At 36.2% G+C, this 19712-nt stretch overlaps 3 protein-coding genes and 1 long non-coding RNA gene across 4 annotated transcripts in view; 1 reads left to right on the forward strand and 3 right to left on the reverse strand.

Moving 5' to 3' along the window:
• The window catches only part of BomSIFR (neuropeptide FF receptor 2-like), a 102103-nt gene that overhangs the window by 70915 nt on the left and 11476 nt on the right, over positions 1-19712 (forward strand). The window lies entirely within an intron of this gene.
• Positions 857-3298, reverse strand: VAPp (VAP-peptide). Its single transcript, XM_028188303.2, has 2 exons — positions 3151-3298; positions 857-1126 (listed from the first exon to the last, which is right to left on the reverse strand). Exons 1-2 carry the CDS (start codon positions 3160-3162, stop codon positions 884-886), a joined length of 255 nt encoding a protein of 84 aa, XP_028044104.2. The 5' UTR covers positions 3163-3298; the 3' UTR covers positions 857-883.
• Positions 9911-12107, reverse strand: LOC149502869 (uncharacterized). The gene is made up of 2 exons (XR_016323271.1): positions 12025-12107; positions 9911-10458 (listed from the first exon to the last, which is right to left on the reverse strand). It is a non-coding gene; the product is annotated as an uncharacterized LOC149502869 (long non-coding RNA).
• LOC114253433 (uncharacterized) lies at positions 18061-18913 on the reverse strand. The gene is made up of 2 exons (XM_028188301.2): positions 18786-18913; positions 18061-18480 (listed from the first exon to the last, which is right to left on the reverse strand). The coding sequence occupies exons 1-2, from the start codon at positions 18795-18797 to the stop codon at positions 18094-18096; spliced, it is 399 nt and encodes a 132-aa protein (XP_028044102.2). The 5' UTR covers positions 18798-18913; the 3' UTR covers positions 18061-18093.

Consider the following 19712-nt stretch of genomic DNA (forward strand, 5'->3'; position numbering starts at 1 on the left):
AAAAAATAAAAAAAATCATGGGTGGCATGGACCGCTTGGTACAGACTACCACTAACCGCTTCCTTTACCAGATCTGACCATTTGGCTGGTGTTCTGCCCACGGCGCGCTTGCCCTCTATGCGACCCGAAATGATTACTGGGTGTCATTTAAACTACAACGCTAGGAGAGTGACTCTTTGTATGCAATCTTTTCTTTTTCCCTACCTAAGCTGATAGCCTTGAGAGGCTATTTCAGTGTAACCTTAACTAATAGGTGAGCTCACGGGGCTCAAACCGGAGTGATGCTAACACTGACCCTAGCAAGAGCAGTGCTTCGCAGAATCTACCACCGGGCCGGAAACGCGACCCACTGAGAAGATCCGGCGAGAAACTCAGTGGGCTATGCAGTCTTATTAACGGTCGTAGTAACGGAATTAATTATAGTGATTATTTTTTCCTTATCTTCGAACCCGGGATGCATGAATGCTTTGCGTCAGAAACAGGCGGACAGGGAGAGTTGTTATACGACACAATTGAACCGTGTGCTCGTGTATCTATCTATACAGAAATAATAATCAATATACGGTTTCTGGGTAATATTGAATAATAATAATGTTTCCGTCACCGAATAGAGAATGCGAACTAGAAGTCGTTCGATATGAAACTTTACACATTAAAGCTTTGAACAAGTTTTAAGGTTCTCTAATATATAATACTTGTTTTGTGTCGTGTGTTCAATGGAGAGTACTCTAAGGTTGAGGTAGAGATTTGAGGTTGAGGTCGAGGTTAAGGTTAAGGTTGAGATGATCTCCTCATTATCTTTTTATTTCAGTTATTATTTGTTTGGGACGTTGAGTTCACAGAATAATAAAAAACATAAAAATATATTTATTTATTTCTACAATTAATGATGGACAGCGATAATTGGCGCATGTTTAACTATCGGCACGATAGGAGCCGCAGCCACCACCGGAGCGGCGACCACTGGGGCAGCGGCGACCACTGGGGCCGTGTGAACCACGTGGGCAGCGCGCACTAGTGGGACCGGGTGGACCACGGCGGTGTGAGCCACGACGGGGTGTGCTACAGGCACCACTGGGGCTATGACGCCCGCTTGGGCCACAGCGATAATAGCGAAAATTACTGTCTGTGAACAAACAAAAACTGGCAATAAATGGAATGATGAATTAACTTGAAATTTAAACTTGAAATTATCACTGTATTTGTGGAAAGATTTGTTGTTTGTTTTACGACCTCGGGACCGATTTGGCAACATTTTTTTTTATAGCTTACATGGGTGGACGAGCTCGCAGCCCACCTGGTGTTAAGTGGTTACTGGAGCCCATAGACATCTACAGTGTAAATGCGCCACCCACCTCGAGATATAAGTTCTAAGGTCTCAAGTATAGTTACAACGGCTGCCCCACCCTTCGATCCGAAACGCATTACGGCTTCACGGCGCAGAAACAAACAGGGTGGTGGTTCCTACCCGTGCGGACTCACAAGAGTTCCTGCCACCAGTGTAAATTTACAATTTGGAATTTGCAATTTTGCTTGCAAAGCTACCATGGGTTCAGGTCGAAAGTGTAAGAGTCATGCGTTCTACAGTACAGTTGAGACTTTGATATAGCAGCTTCTTGAGACGTTATAGGGTCTGTGAAGCTAAGGGCCAAGTTCGCCTACCTATGACTTACAATAAGAATGTTAAAAAATAGATTATCTAATTTCAAGTTTTTAACATATAAAAAATTATAAAAAAGACGTGTGGCACTCGGGGACTGCCGTGGTAAAGCTATTGCAAAGCATTTTTAATCAACTTATGCAATTACAATTAGACAATAATAATTTAATATTGAAACAATAATAAAAATTAGACCACGCTATATTTTATAAACATTAACAAAAGCTAAACATTAACTGTCCACTTCACACTCATAAGCTAGACCGCGTGAGAGAGAGATGGGCAGACTTTTGATGATGCTCATGCAGTGCGACGTCACGCCGCGCGCTTATTCTCAAGCAATGCACAACATACACCAGTGCAAAGTGTGAATGTGTTAAACGCGAGCTACATAGTAGGCGTAGTGGGGGTGTCAGGTTATTTTCGTTACGGAATTTCTTGATTCAGTCGCTGTGCTCAAGGCCCACGATAGAAGCTATGCAATAGCTTAAAAAGAAATCAATAGAAAAATCGAACCGACTACAATGTTCATTTAAGATTATCTTAAAAAGAACTGTGTATTCTTAAGTTTGTTATTTGAAGCAATAAAACTTTAAATACTTTTTATATTGAAGAACAATTTATTTAAATGGCAATTCGAGTGATTTGGACAAGTATTTTACGAACATTTGATTGCCAGACTCCGAATTATTCTTTTTCAACCAAAGAAATTACCATACTAGATTAAATATGTATTTATTTCGAAAGTAATGAAATCTGGTTACGCTTAGCTGTGACTTTTTTTATTACCACCGTAGATAGACGAGCATAGGACTCTCCTGAACGTCAGTGGTTACAGCTGCTCATGGGAGTAAGCAATGCCAAGGCAGGCTGACTTGGATATGAAACATCGATATTTTGTTATTATTATGACAAACACCTTTATTGAAGTGCCAATAGCACCTGTACTAAGTTTCATCTTAATGTAATGAATAGCTTAGAAACGTATGTATATAAGATAAACGTACAAGGAAACATTTATTTTTAAAACGCCTTCATCAGCTAGGCCTTTATGTACGTAGCGTAATTTTTCAACATAATTTTCCCAAGCTTGACACTTTCAGATGCCTTGAAAATTTGCACAATTTATTAATAGCCGATGTCTGCATAATAATGTTGTTTGTTTGTCAGTGGCTGTCTCTGGCAATGCTGATTTCTATGAGCGACGGTGACCACTAATTATCATGTGGATCGTATGGTCGTCAGCCAACGTGGCAATTAAAAAAGGCTAATATCCAAACCAAGACCACCAGGTTAAAAAAACTATTACTTTTTATTATTATTACGAGTATTATTACGAGTATATACAAGTATTAAGTTATATATAAATTTGAAATTCGAATGTAATTTCTCATAATTAATAGTAAAAAAAAGGCTCGAAATTAATGAATATTAGAATAACTTATCTAACAACTTGAATATGAAGAGCCCAACTTCAAATAAAGACTTACCAACTTGAACATTTTGCGGTCTTTCAAATAAAAAACTAGATGTGTTCTGCCGATGAGCTAAGTGTTGTGTTTATTCAGCGCATTCTAGATCTAGTCCTTATATAGGACCTGGGTCTAGGTTGAATCGTGTTGTTCATAAATCTAGTTCTGCAATAAATGTACTTGAAGGCGTCATATCCTGTGTTGCGGCTTTTATTTAATGTGAACTTCAAAGTGTGTTTTAATGAGCTTTCGTAGGCAGATTTTCAAATTATAAATATGACACTGCTGTGAATATTCCTGTCATGTAATCAGACTATCAAAAAGCTCTGGAATAACGTACAATGGATACAAGCTCACGGCCTGCTTTATGAAAAGCGGTAATTTGAGACCTTGGGTGAAATAATGTGAATGCCACCGGGCACCTTTAGAGGTGGGAGTCTGTTGTGATTTTCTTAAATAGCCATCCTCCTAAAACTTGATGACCTGAAGGTCTAGCCTCATATCTCAAGGTGGGTGGCGGCATCCATTTGTGATGTCTATGGGCTACAGCAGACATTGAACAGACTCTGAAACCGTTCACCCGTCAATAGCATAAAAATAATTTAAAAAATATGGCTGCCTCACACAAATGCGATCTGATCTGTCACTAACACTGACCATATGGACTGTAGGTTAGTCGAATAATGTAAAGACTAAACTACTTCTACGTATAAATAACTATACTATATATAAAACTATACAAAGGTGTTAGAACTGAAGAGTACTTAGCCTTGTTATAATAGAGGAAGAAAATGCGGGCCTTAAGAAGCAGATAATTTTGATCCTTAAGACTAATCGCTTTAAGGAAGAAATTAGTCTGTCATCTTTGCACAGTAAATTACAGAATAAATCTTCAAACGTCCTTTGATTAACTTCGCGCTCGAAAATTGAAGACGAGAAAATGTATCGACAATTTGATTTCCATATAAAAATAGAGTTGAATATATGAACAATTTAAATATAATTACGAACAATTTGCTTCATTTTCCTTATTTAAACCCCAATTTTAATAGCTCAATAATTAAAACATTATCATGATGATGCGAAGACAATCTCATCGTCTACCTAAAATAGTTTTAAGCGATTCTTTAGAATGAGACATGAAGTTTCAATTGAATTAGAATAAAGTTTTTCCCACCTGGCATACTAAAACCAATGATTGCCAATGGCATCCAAAAACTTTGAAGATATTCGATCCAGCAGCCCTTGGTTTGACGAGGACTTATCACTCTTCCAAATAGAGTAAGTAGTTTGATAATTCAATATTTCGTTTACATCATCAAATTTCTGGATACGTTGCAATCTCAAAGTACATTGCTCTTTTATTTTGACAATCTAATCATATTAACTTTCGGTCGAGTGAAAAAGCTCTTCGTTAATGAAAGCCCCGCCGTAAATTAGATAGCAAATTTCGTCTTCGCGAGATAAGCTTTCGTCTTCCTTTAGGTGAATGAAAAACAGATGTCATCAGTGGAAATCATATTTTATCTTGAATTAATTTTCTTCCTTAGTTAAAAAAAGATATCAGTAATTAAAGTGCCTGTTTTTTTTGTGGATACTCAAAAAAAGTTATGAAATTTTTAAAAGTTTGGTAAATTTATGACAGAAAGTTTTTGATATCTTAATAGTCATCTCGCAGGCAGCAGAAATTATTAGGAGAACAATAGGGCTACCTGGAAACATTTTGTTAGTAAGACTAATTTGCTAGGCCAAGAATAGTATCACTATATCTCTCGAGTTGGCGTCATAAGACACGACTTTTTAATTCATCAGATATTGGGTTATCTGAGTTTTATACCAGCATTTTGAAATCACTAATAGGCATTTTCTGGCTATCGGGTAGTAGTATGCACATACGGGTAGATTCCAGGCTCACACCCCTTGTCATGCAATGCAATAATTTCTGAAAGTAAGTTAGTAGAAATAATTTTTTTTTTAAATGTTCTGAAATAACTGTCGCTCTCCGTATTGTCGGTTTATCGTGTTCCAGATTTTTTATTTATTGCTTAGATGGATGGACGAGATCACAGTCTACCTGGTGCCAAGTGGTTACTGGAGCCCATAGATATCTACAACGTAAATGCGCCACCCACCTCGAGACATAAGTTCCAAGGTCTCAGTATAGTTAAGACGGCTACCCCACCCTTCAAAACGAAGCGCATTATTATATTACTTCACGGCAGAAAGAGGCAGAGGGTGGTACTCGTGTGGACTCACAAGACGTCCTACCAACAGTACTACCAGATACCACAAAATATTGTTTAACTTAAGACATAAATGCGAGCCATAATTATAACATCCGCTAATCGTACCTAAAATGCAGCATTCATGGGTTTTTGATGTTTAAAAGAAACATAAGCTTAAATTGTACAATGTAATTAAAATGGTTTTACGATTAAAAAAGTTTCATCAATTTTTTTCTTATTAGCTCTGTTCGAGATTTAAGTAGCGATTTATTTTCTGGTTGTGAATTTCTTTTTGTACTTGTAAGTGAGCAGCGGCGAGCTCACTACTCTCCTGTTAAGTGGAGCGGGGCCTTAAATATGTAAATTAAATCTTATTGCATTCCAGACGGTTCCTTATCGACAGGGTTAAAGTCCTGTCTGTGTGTGACTAATCGGACGCAAGTAAAGTTTATATCTAGCAATTAACAGAACCGGGGACAGCAGTCGAGTTCAAAGATTTTCATTTTTAAAAACAAAATTGCAGCTCCCTTTGTCTGTCTAGATCCGCGAAGAATTATCAAGAACTTTTCTCTAAAATCAAGTTTAAAATATGAGCTTTCAAAGGAGTTCTTAATTAAGTACTTTCAAAAGCTTTTTCTCTTAATTACTGATTATTGAACAAATTGAAGTCAACCTATAATAAAAAGTACAATCTGCAGAAACAGACCTAATAGAAAGTCATTATTTAAATATGAAGTAATTGGCAGTATTAATTTAAAGCTATATTTTTATATTGTTCTAGGTAGATGAACTCATGGCTAGGTTGGCTATAGTGATGCTACTACGTGAACTCATTATGTGCCCTGTCACTAATCAAAATGAAAAAATCAAACTATTTTAATTATTGGACACCTTTACCAACTCCACTGCTACAAAAACATAATAGACCGAGCTGGCTACATCCAATAATTTTGAAACGTCAATTAAAGTATTTTATTATTCTAGAACCGGGCGTCAAATTCAGTCATTCAGTCCGCCTATTAGATGTAGTAAAAAAGCGAATTTTGACTGAATTCCGATACGCATATCAGACTACTGGTGGTAAGACCTCCAGTGAGTCCGCACGGGTAGGTACCACCGCTCTGCCTATTTCTGACGTGAAGCAGTAATGCGTTTCGGTTTGAAAGGTGGGGCAGCCGTTGTAATTATACTGAGACCTTAGAACTGTCAGTCCGTCCTACCATATAATCAATAAAAAAAAGATACATCAAACGTCTCTTAGTGCAAGCCAGAGCGGGGATCGAGATTACAGCTGAAATGTTTTTGCGGTGAATAGATAGATCGATATTGGGTGGCCTATTCAGTACTAAAAAATAATGATCTCAAGACTTACGCAAACGTTTTGAAAATCACAATGGTCTACCGTAAAACCGCTCTGATATCTATCCCACTTATTTCTGGTACGAAGAAATTTTGGGTTCCGTTTTGCAGAGTCGGACAGCTGCTATGCTAAGCGATTCAGACTTCGGGCTCATATCCCAAGAAGAGTGCTGGGATTTACACTGTGATAGCTACGGATTTCACTGAGTGTTACGTCCACAGGAGAAGAAATTAAAAGAAAATCAAAGATAGAGAAGAAACTTTCTGTACAAACCCAATCGTGATACAGTAGCGACCATGGTATACCTTGTTTAAGAGGCTCCACAGAGCTTATTGACATCCCATCTAAGAAGAATTAAAACAGACATTCCTCTAATATATTTTCAACCTTCGTACTTCGTATTAATGTCTAAAGTCCAACTGATGAAATACTGCATAGGTAGGAAGGTTCAGACGAATTCAATCAAACAATTTAAATAGTTGATGTACTTTAAGTGCCGTTAGAAAGCTTAGAATCCTTTTGTGAATAGCAGTTCTAATAAAGTATACTTAAATGAGTTAAGACGATCGAGTTATCTGGAGTTGGTGCCTTCCTTTGTTCTGATGCAAGTCTGGAAATTGAATTTCGAAACTGATTATGTTAGTGCTAGCTACGAAATCTTAATAATACTTCCAAAGAGGGCAGATTTATCTGTGGCTAAAGCTGATATTTGACGTACATCAAAATGTAGGAACAATTCGCGCACCTTATCGAAATCGGGGTTTAATAGTTTTTTTTATTGCTTAGATGGGCGGACGAGCTCACAGCCCACTCGGTGCTAAGTAGTTACTGGAAACCACTGATGTATGGACATATAACGTAAATGCCCCCATTCACCTCGAGACTTGAGTTCTAAGGTCTCGGTTTTTACAGTTTACAAAACGCATTACTGCTTCACGGCAGAAATAGGCAGGGTGGTAGTAACTACCTGTGCGGACTCACAAGACGTCCTACGACCAGTAATTACGCATTTTGCAATTTTACGCAATTGATTTTTATTACACGAGGTTATTCCTTCATCGTGGAAGTCAATCGTGAACTTGATTTGTGTAGAACGAATTCATTAGAAAAAATGGTATCTGCCTGCGGGATTTGAACACCATTCAAGGTAACAAAACATAATATTGTGATTTACGTCTATGTGATCAAGTGGCTCAGATTGGATGCATTATTAGCACCTTTACCCGCCTACTGCTAAGCAAGTTGCTTGTCCAATCTGTAGCTGAATAACTGTCGCATTAAAAAACAAAGGATCGGGCATTGACATCGAAAAATATAGCCTCCAATTGTTTACATCTACTAGAAAACGCAAAAACAAGTTTCCCACTAGATCAATCATGCGTACTCCACCCGGAACAAGAATCTGGGACATCCAGACCACGTTTCATAACTGTAACCGGGAAACTTAAATGTAATGTAGGCCTTTTTAACTTTATGACATTCTCTTTTGTTTCCTTTATTTAGGACGATAAAAAAGTTTATGTAGAGCTTAACAATAATTCGCGGGGTGAAACGAGCCCGTGTTTTGTCTTCCTCTAACTTGTTTATAAAGTTTAAGTGGAAACGGAACAAAACACCGAAAAATAATATCGTTATATAAAGAAATTGTGGGTAGCTGAATTATTGTTCGTGAATTTGCTAAAGTGGCGTCGAAATGGACAATGAGACTATACTACGATTGAAAGAAATGTTTAAGGCTTAATCTCGCTCTATGTTTTTATTATGCTAAGTAGGCGAGTGAGGCGACGCCCTATCTTGTTTTAATTGGGTAACGAAGCCCCTTGATATCGTAACGTGAATGTCGAGGTCGCAATTCGGGACGGAAATAAGCAAAGCGTCGGTGTCTCCGCGTGAATTAACTCTCCGTCCAACGCATTTTTAAATTCTTCATACGACTGTTACAATATTATATTCTTATACCTTATTTTTTATTATATATGTGGGATGCAGGCTTCAGACATTAAATAAAAGTTTCGCGCTTACTTCCACGTTTTAGTAAAGTATTAATTAAAATTATAATCGTTTCTTGTTCTTCGTGCTTCGTTCGTCGTCGTTCATCTGTCATCTCACACGTCATCCCCTTCCTTTCTCGATATACCGCTGCGTTCACAAAGATCATTCCCACATATATATATCTCCTGCGGCCTCAGAATCAAGATAGAGAAAGTAAATAAAGAAACTACTTCACAAATAAGGCATTTATTCCCCGTGTGTGAGCGTCTTTGCTCAGGAGACCGATAGTTCAATTGTTTTTGTTACGAATTTGTTTTGAAGTTTCTTAGCACTGTCATAAAGTGCAATGTTCTTATAATAGAGTTTAGTGGTATAAATATATTGCATAAAATTAGTTCAATTATATGAATTTTACAGGGCTATGAGTTAGAACGGTCTCGATTGAGACAGGCTCATATCGACTTTTCTGTTGCGCTGAGGGCTGTGGGTTCGATTCCCACATTGGGCACTCGTATGATGAACATCTTTATCTGGCTGTTTATTATCTATATACCTAAATATATATTTAATCGTATATAAGTATGTACTCTCATGTTAGTCTCAAATGGGTTGATCCGGCACGTGAGTGATTTGTTTCCACTTATTAAAGTATTGTTATTATTTATTTTAGTAATTGATTCCGTCATTTGGGTCATTTACTCATCATTCAGCAAATTCAAGCTTGAGTTTCTTCAATGATCTGGATGCTTAGGAATCTGATTAGGTTTCATTCACCCAAATAAAACACTCATAAATAATCACAATTTTATAATTTAACCGTAGTACGGTTGGCTCCTGTCAAATTCAGTAATACTATAGTAATGTAATGTTTTAGTAATTTCAATACTGAATATATACCTCACTGCAAATATTATCTAAAAAGAAACCAGTTTGTAGAGATTGAAGTTCACTGTTGAATGCAAATGACGTGGCAAGTATTAAAGTAAAATATTATTGCAGCTCACCTCTTGTATCGTATGAAAAGAAACTTTAACTGTGAAACATACAATTTATTTTTGAAGTTTCAGTAATCACTTAGTTTTACGGTTGCGACAACCACTTAATATCGAATGGGCTTGTCCTCGCTCGTTCACCGATCTAGAGGATTAAAAACGTAATTTAGTTTAAATTGTATGCCTTTGTGAAGTTAATTTGATTGCTGTTTTTTTTTTCATTTTATATCATTGTATTTATTTTAGCAATAAAGTTGAAACAAATTGTATTTTAAAGACGGCCAAATGAAATACCCATGGTGTGACAGGGATATCTCGCTATCTCTGTTGCACGTCTGCAGTTAATATTAGTAGGCAAAAATGGTTTGCCTTCTCTTTTTGCTACTACTTACTACCACTCAACTTTAAATGTTTCTAGCTTACTTTTATCTGAACTGGTTTCTTTGTTATTTAGAATTTGCAAATTATCATGATCATTATGATGACATTAAATAACGTGATAGTGAGTTTTGATTTTGTATTTTACTATTGGTTGTACCATTTGCACGGGATGTACGGCATGGCCCAGGGGCACCGGGTAGGGACTGTACAGAGGCGCCTGGACCAGATTGAGAGGGGCGTGGTGACTCCCGTGGGCATTGTGGAACAATAGTGGCGGTATTGGTGGTGGTGGTACAGCGTTGTACGAAGCGTGCAGGTCCAAGGAGCGATGAACTGGTATCGCCAATGATCTATTAGCTGATAACACTGTCAGTATCTGAAAAATATAAGGTGAATTGTTTGGATACTCTGAATGGCTTAAAAACAATTCCTTCATGATTATTTTAGCTATCGAATTTGAAAAGTGTGGAAATTTTGGTTGACGTTAATGCATTTGCCCTAAGCCGTTTCGATAAGTCAAATTGTTTTAAGATTTTGAAATAAGTCACATTTCCAATCAAATCACGTACCATGGAACTTTCTTAAATTCCAAAGCGAAGTCTTTGAAACTCTAGTTTTAAAGTGAATGAGCAATTAAAAACTAGAGAGTCTAAAGTTTAGAGAATTTATGGAATATCACAAGTTCAAAATTCTTAGGATTCAAAAGTCAATGACGTCATATTTGGACGCTTCTAAAACGAGGGCATAAGGAACTTTTGATAAGACGCTTCAGCTCAAATTTAAGTGAGACCCACGCCTCGACTTCCACTTTCTACAAAAACTAATAGTTAAAACTATTTAAAATGTTGTGTAACTCAATAAAGGACACGACATTTGTTGTCATCTTAATATACTTATATATTTCATTGTATTCTCTAAATTTTGGATTGGTGCGTGCATATTTAGTCTCACTCGTACAGATTTTGGTCTAAGATTAAATTAATTGTGTCAATTTTGTTATATATTACATTACTTTATAAAACAGACGAAAAATTATTTTAGGTGATTTTATTTCACTACTTTCAGTGACGGGCTGTACAGACACACCAATTTGTTTGCAAATATATTTACCAAAAAAAAAAAACTAATTTACATTCCTAAAATTGATACTTTATCGAATAGCTTACTGCAATAAAATTCAAATTCTGTTAGAAAATCACAGCTCTGCATTTTAGTCAATAAACAATGTAACTGGATTTTTATGAATTGACTTTCACCAAGTTATAAAATCACGATTAAGCATAAAATGGAGTGAAGTGTTTAACTTAACGTCTCGCACGGACAATTTCATTTTAATTTCCATTCAGAGAATGTATAATTTGTTTCTTTTTCAAATTAAATTTAGTCGTTTATAACTTAATCATTGAATAACATTCAACTAAATTGAGGTATAAGTGAATTTTATGAAACATCAAAATTGAATATGGTTGACGAAATATTAGTAACACCACACATTAGTAACACGTATAAATATCATTTTGTTTGTATCTTATATGGGTAGATGAACTCACAGTGCACCTTGTGTTAAGTGGTGACGGGAGCCCATAGATATTACCAACATAAATGACCCACCTTAGGGCTTGAGGCACGAGGCAAAATTGTTGCCCTACCTTTCAAACCATAACCGGTTAAAACGGGCAGGGTGGTGATAGTACCCTTCGTGCCGACTAGATTCATTCCGTACCATCAGTCATTAGGGGGCTATCGGGATTGAATGGTCAGATGCTTAAGTCAAAATGAAAGTGAAAATACTATCGCTACTGAAGTTAACCATTTTGTAGAGATATGATGAAGAGATTTAACGTATTTTTAAAAAAAAAATAAAGGGTTTACGTTAGTACTTTTAAGACCTAGTGTGTTCACAGTCCCTTGTCAAATAAAATGATAAGTAAATCTAACTTACTAAGGCCAAACAGCGAATCATCTTGAACACTCACTAACTAAAGATTTATAAATGACAAGATATTTATAATTAGTAGATTTAATTAAACAATGGATGTCATGTTGTATTGTGTGTTAATAGCAATCAATCGTCATCAAAATCAAAAGGCTGTAAGTCTACGTGCACTGGATACGAAAATAACTTGACGCGTTGAGAAAAGAAAGTCCATTATCTTTTTTAGTAGCTGTTAATTAACTGTTGCGTTTTATGGTTGTTTCCTTGTGTCATCAACTTATGAAACAAGGAAATCTATCTATGGCAAACCATGATCCATTTACTTGGCATCTAGTTTTTATTACCCAGCTACCATTTCAATTTGATTTTTTTGGAACGAAGTTCCTTATGGGACGATGCGGAGGGGTACTCTAACCGGGAAAAAACGTCCGTAACGTAAGATTTTTATTAGTAATGCACACAGTTTACGACTTAACTTTGTAATAACATATAAAAAATAACATATTTTTACTATATATTTTTTATAAATCATTGTGAATAAAATAAAGTTGATAACTTTGTAAAGTAGTTTTTTTTTAATCAATAAAAAATGTATATGTACGCGAATAATAATTTTCTTTACACCTCGAATAGAACTTATAATTAATATTTTTATAATAAGGAACTTCGTTCCTATCCGGTGTCCCACGACACCACGCATCTTTTTTTTGTTCACACGGGAGTATGGTCTCCTCTATCTGACTACTGCAATAAAAGAGATCTCAATTTTATTACTTCTACTTTTAAATTTCTACTTCTACTTCCTAGAATCCTATTTTCTACATTCTACTTTCTAGCATTGCATCGTCGGATAACTGGGCTGGATCGTATTATCTAACGTATAAGGGCTTACAGCACGCTCAGTTGTTACTCAAGCTAGAACTACTTCGGGACTAATTCCTAGCAGTTAGAATTTCTAGAAGTTACAAAGGCTAGTCTGGATGAAAAACGTGTAAGATGACTGCTAGGGAACTACCAGTCCGAGGTCCACCAGTACATTTCTTTACAAATGCAAAAAAAAAACTACACAATTATTATTAAGATTCTCTGACCTAAATATAACGTAAAAGCCTGCTTTCGCAAATTCAAATCTTCTACTTTAATTATTTAATATCTTTCCTGCAGTGGATTCCTTTGTGAAATCATTTTTATAAATAATTAATGAGAGATATCTCGAGATCAAAAAGTCAGATCAGCTTTTGGTTTTTTTAAATCGCTTTTATAAATTTTCTTTTGAATTAACTTATTATTATTAGCTCTTGTAATAAAGACTCTCTCAACCGCTAGACTACTTATTTATGATCAATTCATTAAAGAAATCTGAACCCTAAATGATTATACAGATGTTTATATTACATTATAACCAATTTCAATTTAAAATTTGAAATCTGATAACAATTTGGATTTCGATATGGATATTTTAGACTATAATTTAAAATAATATAAACTAGTTTGTAGGAGAGATTTTTTTTATATAAATTATGTGTCTTACTAGTGATATGCAGGTCCTGATCATGCAGGAGCCAGTCACCGTCGACGCCCTAGACACGTCCTTACGGATCCATCAGATCCAATAACCTTTGCATTAGATGCCTTCAGCTCTAATACTAGGGGCAGGCTTAGGGACCCCGGTAACCGTACTCGTCGAACTCGACAAAGAGGTCGACGTGCAACCTAACCCATGCATCAGCCCGCTGAGTTTCTCGCCGGATCTTCTCAGCGGGTCGCGATTCCGATCCGGTAGTAGATTCATTCGCGAAGCAGCTACTCTTGAGCTGTTAGGTCTCCTTCGGAGGCGCTCGGGTAGCTGTTAGCAAATCCCACCTCTCCTGTCTGAGCCTTTGCTCGCCCACGTGTCCTGGTGAAACTGGAAAGGCCTTCGGGCCACCAGTAATCTTTCAATCATAAAAAAAAAAAAAAAAAAAAAACTAGTGATATGATGAACGCTTGGATTTATGTTATACTAGCTGCCCACTCCGGCTCCGCTCGAGTCTTTAACAAAAATTTCAACGATATTTGACGTTGTTTAATTTTTTTAAATAAAATGACACTTATTGCGGGATAACTATAATAGTTAGACATATGCTATCGTGATACTTTTTGTAAATAATAATGTGTTCTACAAAGTCGTAGTACATTATTTTATTCGTCATCAATAGTTTTCGCAGGGCACGCGATGTAAAGAATATTTTATGTAATTTTTTTACACCTTGGGTAATGTTATTTGGAGTTTCAGTTATTTATTCAATACAAACAAACAAACAAATCTTTCCTCTTTATAATAGCAGTTTTTTTTTTAAATAATAAATAAATAAGTATAGACAATCAAGCACAACTCGCTAAATGGATTTGCATGAAAATCCATAAAAGATTCTGTGTGAACTGGATGAATACCTAGGATACGTTTATCATGATAAATGCCATGTAGACCCACATTTAGATTATGGGCCATACAAGTGACACAACTCTTATTGCCGGAAAATGATACGTGTTACATTTACTGGATGTCGAATTGAACACAGGTGAAACCGCAGAGTGTCTCTTTTATTTTAGTGTGTTATTTAAAAATTTGCTTTAATTTATGTATACCATTGAGAACCATTTACCTATTTGAAATAAAATGAACAGACATATTTTGAGATAAGCGGTAACTTTGTTCAACTTTCATATCTATACAATTATAGCATAGTGTATATAAGTAAATAATATCTTCGCAATCTGGTCTCCTACGAGTCAATGTCAGAGTAACGAGCTGCCATAATGCGGTCACGATCTAGTTTAGTTAGTAAGTACAGTCGAAAACAACAAAGAGATTAAAAAAATTTAATGTGGAAATAAAATTGTTTTATAGTTGTTATAATATATTAGTTTTCGTCCGAAAATATCTTTATATATTGTATTAGTGGAGTTTGTATTCTGTTTTAAAAAACTATCAAACTGTATCAAATCTGGAAACTCCTATACCATGAAATTTGCAAGACTTAAATCAGATTGAATTTCAAGTGAGGAAAGTCTCCACTGATATTTCCTTTTCTAACATGTTTAAGTGTATCCGACCAAGATATCCGATGTTCATGATTGCAATGCATAATTAAAGTATCTATCAGAGAGAGCTCACGAAAGCCCAACCACAATTAGTAAAATGAATTAATTATTTATAAAATTTTAAACAATATTTGTTGCGCATTTCCATTTTTTCCACTTTTGTGTATACCTGTACATATTATCATTTAATGCATAACTGAAGGATTTATTAACAAGAAATGTGTCGTGTGGGTGTTTTGACATGTGACGGAAAGGACACGGTCATTCTCGGTACTTCGTTTGTTTTGTACACTCATAGGAAATAAGTGTGAGGTCTCAATAGAAGCAAAGGTCGATATAAGCTAGACGGCAATGCTAACAGATGTTGTTTTTTTTTGCGATGCGCGTGGATCCGGTGACCCCACTGCAATAGGCGTAACTTCAATTACAAGTTTGTGTCTAGTAAACAATAATTATAGTTTTTTTTAAATGCACACGGATGCTTGTGGGCCGGATTCATAGTCCACACAACTACCTGTTAACAAGTAGCTAATGAAATTTCGAATCGTAATTAAGTCTGTAGTTAAGTCTGTTTCGAATCGTAATTAAGTTTTACTGGTGGTAGGACCTCTTGTGAGTCCGCACGGGTAGGTACCACCGCCCCGCCTATTTCTGCCGTGAAGCAGTAATGCGTTTCGGCTTGAGGGGTGGGGCAGCCGTTGTGACTATACTGAGACCTTAGAACTGTATCTCAAGGTGTATGGCGCATTTGTGTTGTAGATGTCTATGGGCTCCAGTAACCACTTAACACCAGGTGGGCTGTGAGCTCGTCCACGAATCTAAGCAATAAAAAAAAAGTCTTCGCCACTGAACAAAAAATGATTTTATGTTTTGATATGTTAAATTTTCACCACGTTTTAAATGACGCCCTCGGGCGAGATGAAATTTAAAACATATATATATTTTTTTTAAAATATTACATAAATACTTTGTATAACTCAATTAATTTGGATCTAAAATTGCTTTTAAGCCCACACAATGAACTACAAAAAAGCGGTTTGTGTAAAATTAACAATCAGAGAAGTAGTGCTTTTAAGTACTTTCTGTGTGTTTTCGCAAATTAGAAGGGTTTCATTGAATCGGCCTTTTTCTAAAATATGCTTTGCAATTCATATTTATGCCTCCCTTTTATTGTATACTGGTTACTTAATATATTAGAAATAAACACGTCACAATATTTTAATATAATTTCAGTTTATACTATATATTCAGTCTGTAAGTCAATCAAAACGAACAAATATTTCGGGATAAAGGTCAATCCGAAAAAAAATACGTTGACAGAAAACATACGTATTTTGTCAAATGGAAATAATCAAATGGGCTATAATAGTGGTGTTTGGAGATCACAATATATATGTGTACGGAGTTATTGTTTGTCTCGCTAGAGAAAATAGTAATCTTATAAGTGGGTAGAAGGGAGTTCACGATATTTATATAATACTAGCTGACCCGGCAGACTTCGTAGTGCCTCAATTGATAAATAGAAGACCTAAGCTTTTGTATAAAATAAACTTAAAACAACATTAAACTTAAAAGAATCCGTTCGACGGGGGACACATCAAAGGAAAAACAAAATTGTTATTTTTATTTAATTCCGAGCATTTTCATATTTATCTACCTTTTAAACCTTCTCTGGACTTCCACAAATAATTTAAGATCAAAATTAGCCAAATCGGTCCAGCCGTTCTAGAGTTTTAACGAGACTAACGAACAGCAATTCATTTTTATAGACCTATAGGTATGTAGATCTAAATCATTGTGTAAATCCCTAAGCGTTTGAAAAACTTCCGTTTTATTGAAACTACTCGCGTGGAATATATCGTTTATTGTACAACCAACAAACACAGAAACTGTCCTAAAATATTGTATTAAATATAATGTAATTTTTAGCAACGTGTCTAGTTCTACAGCGAAGCAATCATGCGTTCTGGTTAGCAATTGGGACTTCAATATCACCGAAGCGGGCAGGACATTCATGTTGAAGTGTCCATGAACTCCTATGTCTGTCAAACGTAAAATAACCGAGATGTTGTTTGTGGCGTCTTCGTCGTGGCCTAAAAAACAAAACACCCAATCTAATTAACTTCAAAACGTTGTTGTTGTTGTCATAGAATCACAGAACTTGTAATTGACAGTAGCCTTGTCTCGTTTTTGCAATACCGATTTGCTGATTTAATACATTCAAGATTTATATCAAATAAAATGAGTAGGCATCAACATAATATGTCAACAGCTTTTGTTCCCCTGTCACAGATCGTAATCAGATCGTGCAATAGACTGGTTGTCCGCGAAGATTGCAAGTTGTCCGATATCGTATCGACTAGTATCAAGATATGATATACTGGAATATATTGGAACTATCTTTAGCAAGTTCCGACTTTTCCAAACAAAGCGTACCTAACTAACACGTGTATAAGAAATACTTGACTATGAATAAAGAACACAGTGTTATAAATCTGAATTTTTAAATCAAAATTTATTAGTTCTGGGATTCCATAAGGGTATCACCAATTTGCTAGGCAGTCCTGCGATCCAGTGCTAAGGGTGAAATAGCCATTTGCATAACGATTGACACTTTGTTCTCATGTCTCGAGGTAGGTGGTGAAGGTCGCGTAGTGATGTCTGAGGATGCATGGGTCATTAACTCATCTACCTAACCAGATAAGAATATCTAAAAATTTATTTTGTCCGAACGAAAAACTTTATTATTACACTTATATTGAAAACGGGTGTTGTTCATTCGAATAGGGACATGAAATTTGATCTTTATGTGAACGACTTAATGATGTTTTTTGTATGTAAGGTAATCACAGAACATCTAATGAAAAACCTTCCTGTGCATATTTATCAGTAAAATTGTTAAAGTTCCGTAATCAGCGTAGTCAGTGCGATGATATGATTGAAAGAAAAACAATTCAATAATGGGGTCAATTATAATTTATTTTTGAAAAATCAATGATGAACAGCGATCAGGGGCAAAGTCTTGACGATGGGAGTGTGGTGGTGCACCACGGAGGAACTGTGAGCGATGGCAGCGGGGGCGGTGTTCACAACTACACGAGCGGTGTGGACGATTGGGACCGTGTGGACAACTGGGGCAGTGACAGTGTGGACCACGGGTGCGGCATGGACCACGGGTGCGGCATGGACCACAGGGGCGGAATGTACCAGAGTGGAACCATGGTTGACAACTTGGCTGCTCTTGGTCACAGTGGTCTTAGCAGCCACGATGGGGACAGTGTGGATAACTGGAGTATGGACAGCAGCTACCACTGGGGTTTCGTGGAGGAGCAGGCCGGGTGCAGCGGCGGTGCAGGCCAGGAGTGCGGTGAAAACAATCTGTGGACAATTTAGAATAATTCAACGATGAGTGTAATGTTCCGTATCGAAATGTATGGAACTTGAGCGTGGGAGTTTTTCTCGTGCTGTGTATTGCAGTGTTTGATGTCACAAATAAGTGGGCCGCTGAAGGCTTTATGACATGCCTGTGCCCTTGGCTGCTCATGGACATAAGCAAAGCCAAGAGCACAGCCAGCCTGCTGCCTACTTGAAAACACTCATGGGCACCATGATCCATTTAATTTCGCCATAAAAACAATAGCAATAATATAAGAAATAATTGTTATCATTGAAAAAAAACTTACGAAGGATTTCATTTTTGTTGATTTTATTTAAAAATCTTTATTTAGATCGTTATGAGACGAATGTAAGTTGTTATCTAAATTTTTGGTCAGTGGTTTCGGCTTTTATAGAGGCTGAAACCGAAAACGACAATGAGGGAACGCAATACCTTGTATCTCGGTACTTGAATCTTGATATGAACGAATAATAAAAAATTGGATACGGTATACCAAAACTAAACCTATTTTTATTTTGTTAGTTTAATCTCTACGGAAGTTAATCATCAATACATTATTACGAAGAAGTAGTTCATCAGAGTTAAAGTGAGCGATCATTCTGGTGTCTGTTGTTATCTATCTATAGGTATATATATAAAAATGAATTGCTGTTCGTTAGTCTCGCTAAAACTTGAGAACGGCTGAACCGATTTGGCTAATTTTGGTCTTGAATGATTTGTGAAAGTGCAGAGAAGGTTTAAAAGGTAGATAAATATGAAAATGCTCGGAATTAAATAAAAATAACAATTTTGTTTTTTATTTAATATGTCCCCCGTCGGACGGATTCCTTTTGTTTGTTTTAAGTTTATCTTATACTAAAATTTAGGTCTTTTATTTATCGCTTGAGGCACTACGAAGTCTGCCGGGTCAGCTAGTTATCGATAAACATTTAAATCACAGGACAGTGACAAGCAGAAATCATTAGACGGGTCGTGGAGCGTGATGCCGTTATTTCTGTACTTCTCATGTAAGACACCCCGTCTATTCTTATAATGAAAGATACTATAACTTAATAACCGTCCATAAAATACAATAAAAAATGAATATCCAATATTTTTATTTATAAGTTTTTTGTATTCCTAGTAAAATCCATACATATGTAATACGCTCTTCTTCTACGCTATTAGAATTTCCCCTAAGGTCTTATGGGGGCTAGTGATATCCATATCATTG

This window comes from Bombyx mandarina, chromosome 06 (genome assembly GCF_030267445.1).
Source record: "Bombyx mandarina strain Sakado chromosome 06, ASM3026744v2".
NCBI classification, from domain to species: Eukaryota; Metazoa; Arthropoda; class Insecta; order Lepidoptera; family Bombycidae; genus Bombyx; species Bombyx mandarina.